Genomic DNA, 14,375 nt, shown 5'->3' on the forward strand with positions numbered 1-14,375 from the left:
GAGACAATGCATGGTTACGGAGATTTGGCTTGTGAAACAAAATCCCCGATCAGTACCGGCTGCAGGGATAACTGAATATCCCTGGAGGAATTCATTATCTACGGTAAATTACTGAGACACCAATGCAGTACTATGGGGGTCATTCAGTTCTGATTGCTGCTGTGCGTTTTCGCACAGCGGGCGATCAGGTACTAACTGCGCATGCGTATGTACCGCAATGTGCATGCGCGTCGGACAACAACAATGGGCATCGCCGGTCAGCGACGGGATGGTGCGAAAATTCCATTTGCACGGGCATTCACAAGGTGATTGACAGGAAGTGGCCATTTGTGGGTGGCAACTGAGCATTTACTGGAAGTGTTCGGAAAAACGCAGCCGTTCCCAACCGTTTTCAGGGAGGGTGCCTGACGTCAGCTCCGGCCCGATCAGCCTGTGGTGATCGCACTGAAGGAGTAAGTCTTGGGCTGCGCAGAGACTGCGATCAGGTCTGAATCACCCCCTATATTAGAGTGACGGATATCATAGAAACACAGACTTGCAGTATACGTATGACAGTTGTCCTCTTTGAAGTTACACACCTTGCTCTTTATAGCCATCTGTATTGCTTCCAGCATTTACAATAGTTGCATAAACCCGTTTTGCCATAGACTTCTTAGTGACCAGGACAGCACAAGCAGCTTCAGAACGACAATATCCATTTCCTTGTGCAAAGAAATAAAGGTGGGTGTAAGCGACAGCATCAAACACATTAGACAGACGTGTAATCCTACTATACAATGTCATTTTACATGTTTTCACTTGTATGCCTAAAGTGCTTATACTGTACGCCATGCGCGGAAAACAATATTGCTCTTAATAGCACTTTAAACCTAACCCACACCTTCAGCAGACATGTAGCTGCAGATGCAGTTAGCTAAGGGACTTGCCATGGGATTTTATCCCATGGGTTAAGTGCCAAGAGTTATTCAACTATGTCCCTCGGTAAGACTGCGGCAAGGTTAAGTGCCTGGAGTTATGCAATTACAGCCCGTGGTAAGCCTGCAATGATCCTCACAGATTTTTGTTTGCACCTTAGGAGAGGTGGTAACTCCTACAGCTTACTGAATCTGTCCCTTAGTGCCTTTACATTGCTTTATCCTTCTGTGCTTTTCACTAATGCCTTTATATTATCCAAAAGTATTGTTTATTTTTATTCCACTGGATAGCAGTGACATTTGTATTGAACAGGGACAATTTATTTCATATGCTCAGAATTTAATTTCAAATGGTGTTTTCAATTGCTGAATATGAACATTATTTTAGGAACATAAATGACAGGAATTCAGTCAAAAGGCATCTGTAAGTTGGGGTGTAGTATGTTATGCCGGCGCTTAGGATCCCGGTGCTGGGATCCTGACCGCCGGCATGCAGGCAGCGGGGTTAGCGCAAAAGAGCCCCTTGCAGGCTCGCTGCGCTCGCCATGCTGCGGGCACGGTGGCACGCTGCACACGCCACACTATTTATTCTCTCTCCAGGGGTGTTGTGGACACCTCAAGAGGGACAATAGTTGTAGGTATGCCGGATGTCGGGATTCCGGCGTCGGTATGGTGAGTGCCGGGATCCCGACAGGCGGCATATCAAATGCCTCCCGTGAGTTGCTTATATTAAATTCTAAAACATAATGGAGCATAACAAATGACTAAACTGACGGTTATGGGGGTTATTCAGGTTTGTTAGCAAATCAAAAAAGTTAGCAATTGGACAAAACCACATGCACTGCAGGGGAGGCAGATATAACATGTGCAGAGAGCATTAGATTTGGGTGGGTTATATGGTTTCTGTTCAGGGCTAATACTGGCTGCTTAATTTCTACACTGCAATTTAGATTTCAGTTTGAACACACCCCACCCAAATCTAACTCTATCTGCAAGTGTTACATCTGCCCCACCTGTACTGCACATGGGGGGTAATTCAGACCTGATCGCAGCAGCAACTTTGTTAGCAGATGGGCAAAACCGTGGGGGTAATTCCAAGTTGATCGCAGCAGGATTTTTGATAACAATTGGGCAAAACCATGTGCACTGCAGGGGAGGCAGATATAACATGTGCAGAGAGAGTTAGATTTGGGTGGGTTATATTCATGCTTGCCTACCTGACCCTCTCCATGAGGGAGAAAATGCTCTGTTCCTGGACTTTCCTGGTAATGTATGATTGCCATCACCTGTGGTGAGCTAGTTAATTGATAAGAAAGGCGTTTCACCACAGGTGATGGCAATCATACATTACCAGGAAAGTCCAGGAACAGAGCATTTTCTCCCTCATGGAGAGGGTCAGGTAGGCAAGCATGGTTATATTGTTTCTGTGCAGGGTAAATGCTGACTGCTTTATTTTTACACTGCAAATTAGATTGCAGATTGAACACACCACACCCAAATCTAACCCTCTCTGCACATGTTATATCTGCCTCCCCTGCAGTGCACATGGTTTTGCCCAATTGCTAACAAAAATCCTGCTGCGATCAACTTGGAATTACCCCCCATGTGCACTACAGGTGTGGCAGATATAAAATTTGCAGAGAGAGTTAGGTTTGGGTGGGTTACATTGTTTCCGTGCAGGGTAAATATTGGCTGCTTTATTTTTACACTGCAATTTAGATTTCAGTTTTAACATACCCCACCTAAATCTAACTCTCTCTGCACATGTTATATCTGCCCCCCTGCAGTGCACATGGTTTTGTCCATCTGCTAACAAAGTTGCTGCTACGATCAACTCTGAATTAGGCCCTTGGTTTTGCCCAATTACTAACTTTTTTGGTTTACTAACAAACCTGAATAAGGTCCTATGGACCCTATCCAGTATGCGACACATCATTAATGCGATCACATACTGATGATCCCGTGCAAAGTGTGCATGCACAGCAGCCGTACTGCGTATGCACACACAGTGAGATCACTCATGCCAACGTCTCTGCCAGACTGACAGGCAGAGGCACTCGTGAGGCAGAACTGGGCGGTAGCGCAGCGTTGCAGGGGCATCGGCGAAAACTAGGACGGGCTCGGTGCGGCCGCGTGACATCACACGCAGCCTGGCTGCAGAGGCAATGTGATGATGGACATTTGCATGCTGGGCGGCCTTGCCCTGTGCTGAGCGGCCCCTAGCATGCGATCGCAGCCAGTTGCACTTTTGCTATTTTAGTAAAACTGCAACGGAAGCTAAATAAGGTCCTATATCAGTTGTAATTTGAGTATATGAACTAAAGAAATTTACTGTAATTAAGTTGACAATCTTCTTAAATAATGGTAAAATGTGGACCTGACAAGTACCATGAAGGCAGCTATACATTCCCTACTATTCCTATTAGGTCATAATTAAATGAAGAGTCATTTGAACATATTCCCTCTAATCCAGTACAAACAGATGCAATAAGAGGCAGAATAATAGAAGTGTAGAAATTAAATTCTAGCTTTCTAGAAATAATATCCTAGATTCTACATGGAAAACTGGAGAATTAGGAGCCCAAGCCATGGGAGCACAGTCCTTGGGTGCACTGTCCATTAGGTGGCTAATAACTCTAAGCTCAATTCATTTACTTAAATTGCTTAATTTTTCTGTGTTGAAAGCCTGGGTGTCATGGTAGTAGTTAATTCTATGGTGTGTACCATTGCTCTATTAGGGTGTTTTCATGCACCAGGCTGTGCAGCACAAAGCAAAGTACAAAGCCTATGAAGCATTATTTGCAACAGTCACTCTTCACTCACCGGAGGCATCAAAAGACTTGCAGGTTCCGTCAGGGCTCAGCATGCCCAGTTTCATGAACTGTACTGATGTGTTGGGTTTTAGAAGTAAGTTGACTCCCCCTACGATGGCTGCGTTGCACTGCCCATGGTAGATTGCTTTGTATGCATTTTCTAACGCCAATAAGCTAGAGGAGCATGCGGTGTCAATAGCCAAACTGGGGCCTGAAAACAGACAACATGCCCACCGTTAGATATAGATAGATAGATAGATAGATAGATAGATAGATAGATAGATAGATAGATAGATAGATAGATAGAGATACACCACAGTCAGACCATACCTTTTAAATCAAAAAAGTATGAGATACGATTTGCAAACATGGCACGTTGGCATCCAGTCATGCTGTACCCCAGCAACTCTTCTGGATCCCGACTAAAGGCTTCACCCGCTTCTGATCCACTAACGCCTACCCAGACCCCTGTGCTTGTGCCACGTAGATCTGATGGGTTAATACCTAGATGAATAAAACAGGAATATCATGAGAAGGAATCTCTAATTCTATTGTACAATACACAATTTACAAACAGTACATACAGTAAAGTGAACTAATAAACCTACACTTTTCATTGATTAGTAGAAAAGAACTATACAGAGCTACAACCACTTCCATATCAGCTATTCTGTAAAAGTAATGATATGCTGAAAGAGAAAAAGCTGGTGGTCTGTGATTCTGTACACTTGAAAGGCTAAATGTAATAACCTCCGAGTTGACGGAGGTGCGGGACTTTCTGCAAGTCTGCCCATTTTTTAGAGCAGCAATTGTTTCCAAGGCAAAACCATTTAGCCACAAGCCCTTGTTTAAAGATGTGTCCTTACAAAGCTAGTCTCAGTACTCCATGCTGCATCAGACGCCTCATGCAAGTGAGCCACCAACAGCAGTGTAACGTCTTTTTCACTCGAATGTGCATCCTAACCACAATGTGATGCAACAAAACCACTTCAAGCGGATTCATTTGATATGCAACACTTGTTTATCTGTGTGCGACTGAGTCTGAATCTGTATATGAAGCGCAACGGAATCTGTAGTTCTTCATATACAGATTCAGACTCAGTCACACACATAATACATGTGTTGAATATCAAATGAATCAGTGCAGTCTCTTGAAATAGGATCCAGTTAGGATCCTGGTAGTCAAAATACCGACGCAGGAATCCCGACACAACTGAGAATGCCGGTACCGGGATCTCGTCACTGATGACTATCCCGGTTCCCGGAATGGGGATGTTGCAGGCAGCCGGACATGTAAGCAGTGGGGGTAGAGGTGTTTGGTTTAGGCAGCGGGGAGAGGGTTAGGCTGCGTGTGTGTGTGTGGGGGGGGGGGGGGGTTAAGGTTAGGCTGCGGGAAGGGGGGTTTGGGTTAGGCACCAACGTGGAGGGTTAGTTAGGATGCGGGGGAGGGAGGTTAGATTTAGGCTGCGGGAAGGGGTAGGTTACGGTTAGGCACCACCTGGGAGGGTTAAGGATAGGCTGTGAAGGAAGGGGGGGGGGGGGGGGGCTGTGGTAAAGGTGAGATAGGGATAGAGGGAGTTAGGGTTAGAATTAGTATTTTCAAGGCCAGGGTGCCGCTGTCTGCCGGCATCCCAACCATCGGGATCCCGATACTAACCCCTTGAAACAGTTTTGTTGCATCGCAGTGATTAATGCATATTAGTGTATGAGGACACATCTGTTTATACTTTGTAAGGAAATCAGGAGGAAGTCACTGAGAACCTAAAATAAAGAATGACTTGTAACCAACCAAAGATAAGCTAAAAAATGGAATTAGTGGAGTATGGTGCTTTTTATTTTATTTTAATTACTTTATTAATTAAATGTAAAATGTTCTGTTCCCATAAATGTAGACTAACACCATCAAAATAAATGAAAATATTGAATATGTGTTAAAGAAGAAAAATTGTTTTAAAATAAAATTGTTCCAATGTTACTATTGGAAATATTTCTTAGATTTTGTATCTTACTTTGAAAACCATATTACAGACAGTGCATATCTGCGCCAGATTACTATCATACACTAATTTGGTTATTAGCTAATGGCTTCTGTTCTTTTGGGCATATACCGTATATTTCGGACCATAAGACGCACTTTTTCTCCCCAAAAATGTGGGGGAAAAAGTATGTGCGTCTTATGGAGCGAATAAGACGTTTGCGGGTAGTGGCGGCGGCCGGCGGGAAGCGGAGGCTGGCGGGTAGCGGCGGGTCCTGGATGCTACTGCTGCGCCGTCATCAGCAGAGCGGCCACAACTCAGCAGCAGAGCCGGCGTCATGTAACTCCCCCGCTCCCCCATACTTCCTCCCTCCTCAGGAGAGCAGGGAACCACTGGTACTGTCGGGTAGCGGCGGCCGGCGGGTAGCGGCGGGTCCTGGTTGCTGCTGCTGCTGCTGTGCCGTCATCATCAGAGAGCAGAGCGGCCACATCTCAGCAGCAGAGCCGGCGTCATATGACTCCCCCGCTCCCCCCCACCTCCTCCCTTCTCAGGAGACGCAGGGAACCACTGGTACTGTCAGTGTGTGTGTGTGTATGCTCGCTCTGAAGTGTGTGTGTGTCTGTGTATGCTGGCTCTGACAGAAGGCTGCACTGTATTCTTGAGTCTGAGAAATCACAGAAATATCTCTTGGAGGTCAGAATATTTTTTTCCCAGTTTTCCTTCTCTAAAAACTAGGTGCGTCTTATGGTCAGGTGCGTCTTATGGCCCGAAAAATACGGTAATTAAATTCATTTATATATCACAAATCACTTTAGTCTCCTATAATCACTGGAAATCACATTCAACCTGCACTGTATTGTAAGTTGTTATAATAATAAATATGCATATCATAAAGATATGAGTGGATTTCAATTTCCAAAACTGGATGAAAGTAATTGACGTGCACAGTTTCCTAAACTCCACCATTACAGTGCAGGTGTTAAGGATATCCATGCTTGAGCACAGGTGACTTAATTTGATTTAACCATCTGGACTCAAACATGGATTTCCTTAAAACCTGGACTGTTGTGGCGGGGTTTGGGGAAACTCTGGGTTAAAGTTTCTTGAATTGAGCTTTTGCTGTGATCAGGTTAATCCATGTGTGTCTGTTCCTTATCCGTCACAGAGAATTGTTTTCACTATGTAAAATTGTGTTATATTATATGTCATATAGAGGTCTAGTTATGCCCCCTTTCCACTGATGCTAAAACCTGGGTTATTGCCGTGATAACTCAGGGACGCAGCTCAGTGGAAAGGGGTTCCAAAAAATCCTGGGTCCAGTGACCTGGGAATCCTACCCTACTAGCGACCAGAATTGGACTTAGGAAGGACACGGGTTAAGAGGCAGTGTAAATGGGTCCCATTTACAGCATGGTGATTGGGTAAAAAATGAAAAGGTGTCTTTACAGCCTCCGAGTATGGTCCAGACCTGTCCCTCCCTGTCTTCCCGGTTGACAGCTGCGACAAAAAGAAAGAAGGGGGGGGGGGGGGGGGATTTCCTGGCGCTTGGAGATGATGATAACCCTGGTCGGAGCCACAATGTGAAAGGGGTCTGCGTTCCAAGTCCTTGGTCGAACCCGGGATTTTGGTGGAGAAGGGGTATTACTAAACTGGTTGGTTTTCAAAACCACTGATTACAGCACTGTTTGCCAGCAAAACTTAAAACAGCAATATATGTGTTCAATTAAAATAGACACATTGGGGCTCAGAACAGGAAAAAAAAAAAACTAAACTGATTTATAAAAAAAGAAAAAAATGCAATTTCCGTAATATGAAGTACTACGGTTATTTTAAAATGCTGCAACTGTGCATATTACATATAATTTGTATTTTCATACTTTAAGCAAATAGGTCAAGATATACTACAGCACCCTTTTATTTCTTCATCTTCCCTTTTCCAGGTCTATCAGAGTTCCTGCTGATGAGTATGGTTATGGATCTAGTGCCAAAGGGAGGCAGCTACAACAGATATACCTCCTAGAAGACATGAGGGAGGCTGTTTCCCCTCTACATAATACATAAGGAGCATGAAAATATCCTTGCTGTACTGGGGTAACGTCAGCCTGCCCTGTTCAAACGCTCTTACCATGGACATAGATGGGCAGCGCTGGGCATGCCCTCTCCGTGACTAAAATAGGAGGCAGGCGGTCGTGGCATTATCCAAGCAGAGGAGCCCTGGGTCGGAAGTCATATAATTTAGGAGGTATGCAGTCGGGTGATCGCTCGCAGTGGCCGCATCCAACTTGTTTGCGCACGCGCACTGACCGCAGTGCTCGGGCATGACCTTACACATTGCAGCGGCAATGTGATTGACAGCGGTGGCCGCCAGAAGGGTGTCGTTGCAGCGCTGGGGGGCGGGTGTACCTAACGGGCGCATGTTGGGAGCGTTTTTGGGGCTGCTGCATCACGAGAAGCTGCTCTGATAAAGATGATGCCCGTTGGCCGCCTGACAGCGCAGACGCATCAGAGGGTGGCCTCAAACATGCTGGGCAGCTTTGCCCTATGCTGGGCAGCCCCCAACATGTGCAGAGATGAATACGTTCATCGTTGAATAACCCCCCCCCAAGTGTATTAGCTGCTGTCACTTATCAGGATCAGGGCCTAAAAAACTTTTAGTTCTGGCAATTTATTTGCAAGAGTTATACCTACCAGTGAATTGTACTAAATATATGTGCATAAGAGTTCCAGTTTGATATTCTGGGACTATAATGACACTGGAGCACTTGCGCCATGCGTTTTGCTTGGTGAGCTTTTTCAAAGCTGAAACCCCATATTAAAATTGCAAGGGTTAACATTTATAGGTATTATGTGAAATTGGAGGCTACTGTAGTTTAGATATCTTGAAACATTTGTAAAATCATCTGATGTTTACTATGTATTTTAGGTGCTATTAGTTTTATAGTCATACTCTTGTTAGTCCAGGTTTTATATATGTCAAATGTTTCATAGATCTCATAAGATTTATTATATAGTAAATGGAAGTTTTCATACTTAAAACGTTAAGAGTAATATCCTATTCCAGTTTGTTATACATTGTATGTATGTTTTTATTAAAGTCATAATTATTCTGTCCTTAGATTATAAGAACATGTGGCGTTAACCATTGCATTCCCACATAAGAAATTAGAAAACAACTTGTACATACAATGTCAAGTTTCATAGTGCTGTACACAGCTCAATTATCAACTGCTTTCTTACCGACAAATTATATTAAACTTAAACAACAAAAGTCTCAAAATTAAGAACAAATGTATAAGATAAGATTTAAATCACCTTGGATTTATCCTGAGATCATATTTATGATTGAACATATACAGTATATACTAAAAAAGGGATAGGAAGTGCTGTCTGTAAAAGTATCAAGCAATCCACAATTTATTACAAATACAATATATTCATTCTACTGATCACACTGAACATAATAAAAAGAAAATACAAAATATATAAAACGATATAAAATCACACTCTCTTAGAGCCAGTGAATGTTCTGCAGACCCAGCGCTGAAAGTAAATCAATTGTATCCTTTTAATAACTAATGAAGGAACAGGTGTGTATCCAGATGATAAAGTTCTCCTTGTTACTTTGTAACAACAATTTGTGAAGCGTTATTTCAGGACACTGAGATTCCACACAGCGGTAGCTGATTTGTGCAAGGTAAATGCAAAGTTTGTTAGCTGATCATTTATTGTACAGTATGTTACTTGTCAGCAGAGAGATTCCTGTTTAACGTTGGTATAGTCGGTTAATATAAAACATAATATGCTCCCTGATAAAAACAGTGATTAGTTACAGACCATTAGTTTGAGGCAATAATGAGGCATTTTATCATGGAACATATTATGTTTTACATTAACCGACTATACCAACGTTAAACATGAATGTCTCTGCTGACAAGTAACATACAATAAATTATCAGCTAACAAACTCCATAGATTGTAAGCTTGTGAGCAGGGCCTTCCTACCTCTATGTCTGTCTGGTTTTACCCAGTTTTGTTCTAATTGTAAAGCGCAACGGAATATGCTGCGCTATATAAGAAACTGTTAATAATAATAATAACTTTGCATTTACCTTGCACAAATCAGCTACCGCTGTGTGGAATCTCAGTGTCCTGAAATAACACTTCACAAATTGTTGTTACAAAGTAACAAGGAGAACTTTATCATTTGGATACAAACCTGTTCCTTCCTTAGTTATGAAAAAGGATACAATTGATTTCCTTTTTCTGCGCTGGGTCTGCAGAACATTCACTGGCTCTAAGAGAGTGTGATTTTATATCGTTTTATATATTTTGTATTTTCTTTTTATTATGTTCAGTGTGATCAGTAGAATGTATATATTGTATTTGTAATAAATTGTGGATTGCTTGATACTTTTACAGGCAGCGCTTCCTTTCCCTTTTCTTAGTTTCTGCATACATTTTTTGAGGTTTAGACCCTCAAAGTGTGAAGCTGCAGTCTATGAGAAGTGTCTGCAATTATATTAAGTGTCTCACAGCCAGTGCACTAGAGCCCACTTCTATTGTTGTTTTTTACATACAGAATATGTCTTTAACGATATTGGCCCTCATTCCGAGTTGATCGCTCGCTAGCTACTTTTTGCAGCCGTGCAAACGCATAGTCGCTGCCCACGGGGGAGTGTATTTTCGCTTTGCAAGTGTGCGATCGCATGTGCAGCCGAGCGGGACGAAAACGTTTTTTGCAGTTTCAGAGTAGGTCTGAACTTACTCAGCCCTTGCGATCACTTCAGCCTGTCCGGTCCCGGAATTGACGTCAGACTCCCGCCCTGCAAACGCCTGGACACGCCTGTGTTTTCCCTAACACTCCCAGAAAACGGTCAGTTGACACCCATAAACGCCCTCTTTCTGTCAATCTCCTTGCGATCACCCGTGCAAATGGATTCGTCGCTAGAAGCATTGCCCAACAACGATGCTGTTTGTATCCGTATGACGCGCGTGCGCATTGCAGTGCATACGCATGCGCAGTAATAACCTGATCGCTGCGCTGCGAAAATCTGCAGCGTGCGATCAACTCGGAATGACCCCCATTGTTTAAAGTAACATATAATTGTATTAGTAACCCAACAGTGAATAAGAATGGTTAGGTCATTGCCTGAGGGGGCACACAATACCATCATCCATCATTAAAAGACTGAAGAGCCTATTAGAGAAAGCTTTGACTATTACAATTAGCCCCTTAAATAAGCCATCCCCAACTCATAGTTACCTCACCTCCATCTACTATGGCCTCGTAGCAAATTTCCAAGAGTAAGCGCAACTGTGGATCCATAGTGTGAGCTTGCTTAGGATGAACACCAAAAAATGAGGCATCAAATTTGTTGATTTCTTTAAGTTTTCCATTTCTTTTTGGTAATCCATACAGTCCTGATGAAAATAAAATAAAATATATGTATAAATGTCAATGAAAACACATCATATATAAACATCAATCCAAGCAGGTTTCTGGTTTAGCATAAATCAAAGAAAATACATATTTTTATTTCTGAAATTGGATATCAGATACTGTACGCTTTTCTGAAATAATTTTTTCTATTATGTGAATACATAAAGAGTACCTATAAATGTATATATTTCAAGCAGGGCCAGGTTAAAGGCCACATGGGTCTTGTGCTGAAAATCAAGGGCCTATAGGGGGGAGATGTACTAAGCATTGAAAAGTGATACATTTCACAGAGATAAAGAATCAGCCAATCCGCTCCTACTTGCCATGTCACAGGCTGTGTTTTAAAAATGATAGTTAGAAGCGGATTGGTTGGTACTTTATCAGTGTGAAATGTATCACTTTTCAAGGCTTAGTACATCTGGCCCTAGTGAGAAGCAGGGAAGCAGTTACCACTGCTGTGTAGGTGTGGCTGTTGCTTTGTGGGTGTGGCCGGAGTCATCTGGATGTGTACATCTACTACACTATCAGCCCCAATGTCTCCCTAAATACGGAAAGTAGAAAAATTGCATAATTTTGTGAGGAAAATAAAGATAACATTTTAAAACTTCTGATGTATGGCCAATCACGTGGCCAGCTGGTGGCTAAGCATAATGCTGTCATGATGATGAGTCTATTGTTATGTGAGGGCCTAGAGCTGTAGCCCCACCTGCTCCATAATCTGACCCTGAATTCAAGTCGGAGATGTTACATTTGCAGTATAATTCATTACAAAGATAGATATTTGTATGTTCCTCCTGCCTTTTCTGTACAGGAAACTGGGAAAGGCGCTATTCATAAGGTCCTTCACTAAGACCCAGTCTAATAAGCTAAACAGTGACACTTACCTGGTTTCCACCTTCTGTCATCCTCTGTTACCATGTCCACTCCTCCTATGAGGTTTTCCCAGAATTCCTGCAGATTGTCTGATTCCGGCAGCCTCCCCGCTATTCCTGCTATCACTATGTCCTCCATGTTCACTCTGTGGATAGCAAGGAGTAGTCAGTCATTTATGGAAAAAAAGGAAGGGGGGTACGGATGCGCTGAGTTTCAGGAAATAAGTAAACGTTGAGAGCCAACAATTAAACAGAACATATAAATTTATTGATATTAAAACCACATATATAACCTTAAGATAATATATTCGAAAACACCTATAAATGATCCAGTTCTAGGTGTCTAATAAGCATGAATTAGTGTTGGTTATGAATAAGAATAATGTCCATATTTCATATAGCACTACTAATAATTTGGGCAAATAGCCGGCAGATGAAGTTAGAATGCAGTCCCAGGGTGTAACAAACTGAATTGGTTTTGAAATAAACGGCTGATAGTAAAATATCGAGCTGCAGTCTCAAAATTGTGAACGGAAATGAAGGAGCTCAAGAACACTCACACTGGAATGATGCAGGTGATGAATTGTAACGACACCTGGGTGAAGGTGAAATGAGGGCGGAGTCCATTAGGACTCCGCCCTCATTTCACCTTCACCCAGGTGTCGTTACAATTCATCACCTGCATCATTCCAGTGTGAGTGTTCTTGAGCTCCTTCATTTCCGTTAACCACGGTTAACCACGGCTCTGCAAATCCATCGTTGAAACCATTCTGAACATCTCGGTGGTTACCTCCATCTCCATCACGCTGCATAACGCAAGTGGGCACTGCAGGACATCTGGCCGAGGACGCTCGGCCCGCCGCCAGCCCACAGGAGAGGTAAAACAGTCAGCTCAGATGCAGTGATATCACACATTCACAATTTCGAGACTGCAGCTCGATATTTTACTATCAGCCGTTTATTTCAAAACCAATTCAGTTTGTTACACCCTGGGACTGCATTCTAACTTCATCTGCCGGCTATTTGCCCAAATTATTAGTAGTGCTATATGAACTATGGACATTATTCTTATTCATAACCAACACTAATTCATGCTTATTAGACACCTAGAACTGGATCATTTATAGGTGTTTTCGAATATATTATCTTAAGGTTATATATGTGGTTTTAATATCAATAAATTTATATGTTCTGTTTAATTGTTGGCTCTCAACGTTTACTTATTTCCTGAAACTCAGCGCATCCGTACCCCCCTTCCTTTTTTTCTTCAATTTGATAACATCACACATAGTGTTCACGGATGCGCAGTCTTCCAGGATAGTATTATAATCATTATTGTCATTGATATTTATGTGTATACATTCAAATAATTTTGGGGCGCTATTCAACAGCCAGTTGTTTTCTTTCTCAGTCATTTATGAAACCCAACAATCACCACCTTTTAAATAAGCACCCCATAAAATGCTAGCATGGTTATTTAGCAATATCATAGTTATCTACAGGTATCCAGTGATATGACAGCAATAACACCAAGTAATATGCCATGGTAGTACTTAAGGGTACTTACAGTACTGAGTGATTATAATAGGCTACTAGTCAGCAGCAGCACGGTTAGTTTTATAAAACAAGTGGAACCCTGGGCAACAATACAATGCATTCAGCAACTATTGTTACAGCTTGTAGCAGCAACCTTCCCTCACTGCCTGACGGAGCCTGCCTTGCTTACTGTATATGACTGTACAGCAGCTTCCTGGTTCAGCGTCAGTTCAGTATACATTTAACATGGTCCAGAAGCACCTTCAGTATCCACAGCTATCAAATATGTCCAGTACCCATGATTGCTGCACATTGATACATATATGAGCGTTTAACTGCCACTTTACAGGCTGTGTCTGAAAAATGACAAGAGCCAATTGGTTGGTATTTATCTCTCTCAAAAGATATGCAGATCAATACATATCTGGTGCACAGTCTGAAGGGCCCTACACACTGGCCGAGTTGACCGACGGCCAATATGGCCGACAGACGACCCGGCGGCGTGGAGGCGGGGGGTCGCTGACGGGAGGAGTGAAGTTTCTTTACTCCCTGACGTCACCCAGCCCCATAGCCCTGCATGCTAATATGGACGAGATTGTCCATATTGGCATGCATGTATAAACGAGCCAGCACCAACGATGAAGGACAACGGGGTCGCGCATCGTTTCATCGTTGGTGCCTACACACTGAGCGATATGAACGATATCTCGTTCATTAATGAACGAGATCGTTCATATTGCTCAGTGTAATCGGTAAGTGTGTAGGGCCTATTACATGCAGATCAATACCTGATGCCTACTCAAACATGCAGACTTGTACCTTGT

The 14,375-nt window shown here is 42.8% G+C and overlaps 1 protein-coding gene across 1 annotated transcript in view; it reads right to left on the reverse strand.

The window, feature by feature from the left end:
- Positions 1 to 14,375, reverse strand: part of FASN (fatty acid synthase) — a 162,333-nt gene that overhangs the window by 113,164 nt on the left and 34,794 nt on the right. Inside the window, exons 2-6 of the mRNA XM_063961239.1 lie at positions 12,028 to 12,161; positions 10,972 to 11,124; positions 4,058 to 4,231; positions 3,738 to 3,938; positions 579 to 701 (exon numbers count right to left, since the gene is read on the reverse strand). Of these exons, the coding sequence (XP_063817309.1) occupies positions 579 to 701; positions 3,738 to 3,938; positions 4,058 to 4,231; positions 10,972 to 11,124; positions 12,028 to 12,154 (778 nt within the window). The 5' untranslated portion in view covers positions 12,155 to 12,161. The remainder of the gene's footprint in view (positions 1 to 578; positions 702 to 3,737; positions 3,939 to 4,057; positions 4,232 to 10,971; positions 11,125 to 12,027; positions 12,162 to 14,375) is intronic.

Source organism: Pseudophryne corroboree, chromosome 3 (assembly GCF_028390025.1).
Source record: "Pseudophryne corroboree isolate aPseCor3 chromosome 3, aPseCor3.hap2, whole genome shotgun sequence".
Lineage (NCBI taxonomy): Eukaryota > Metazoa > Chordata > Amphibia > Anura > Myobatrachidae > Pseudophryne > Pseudophryne corroboree.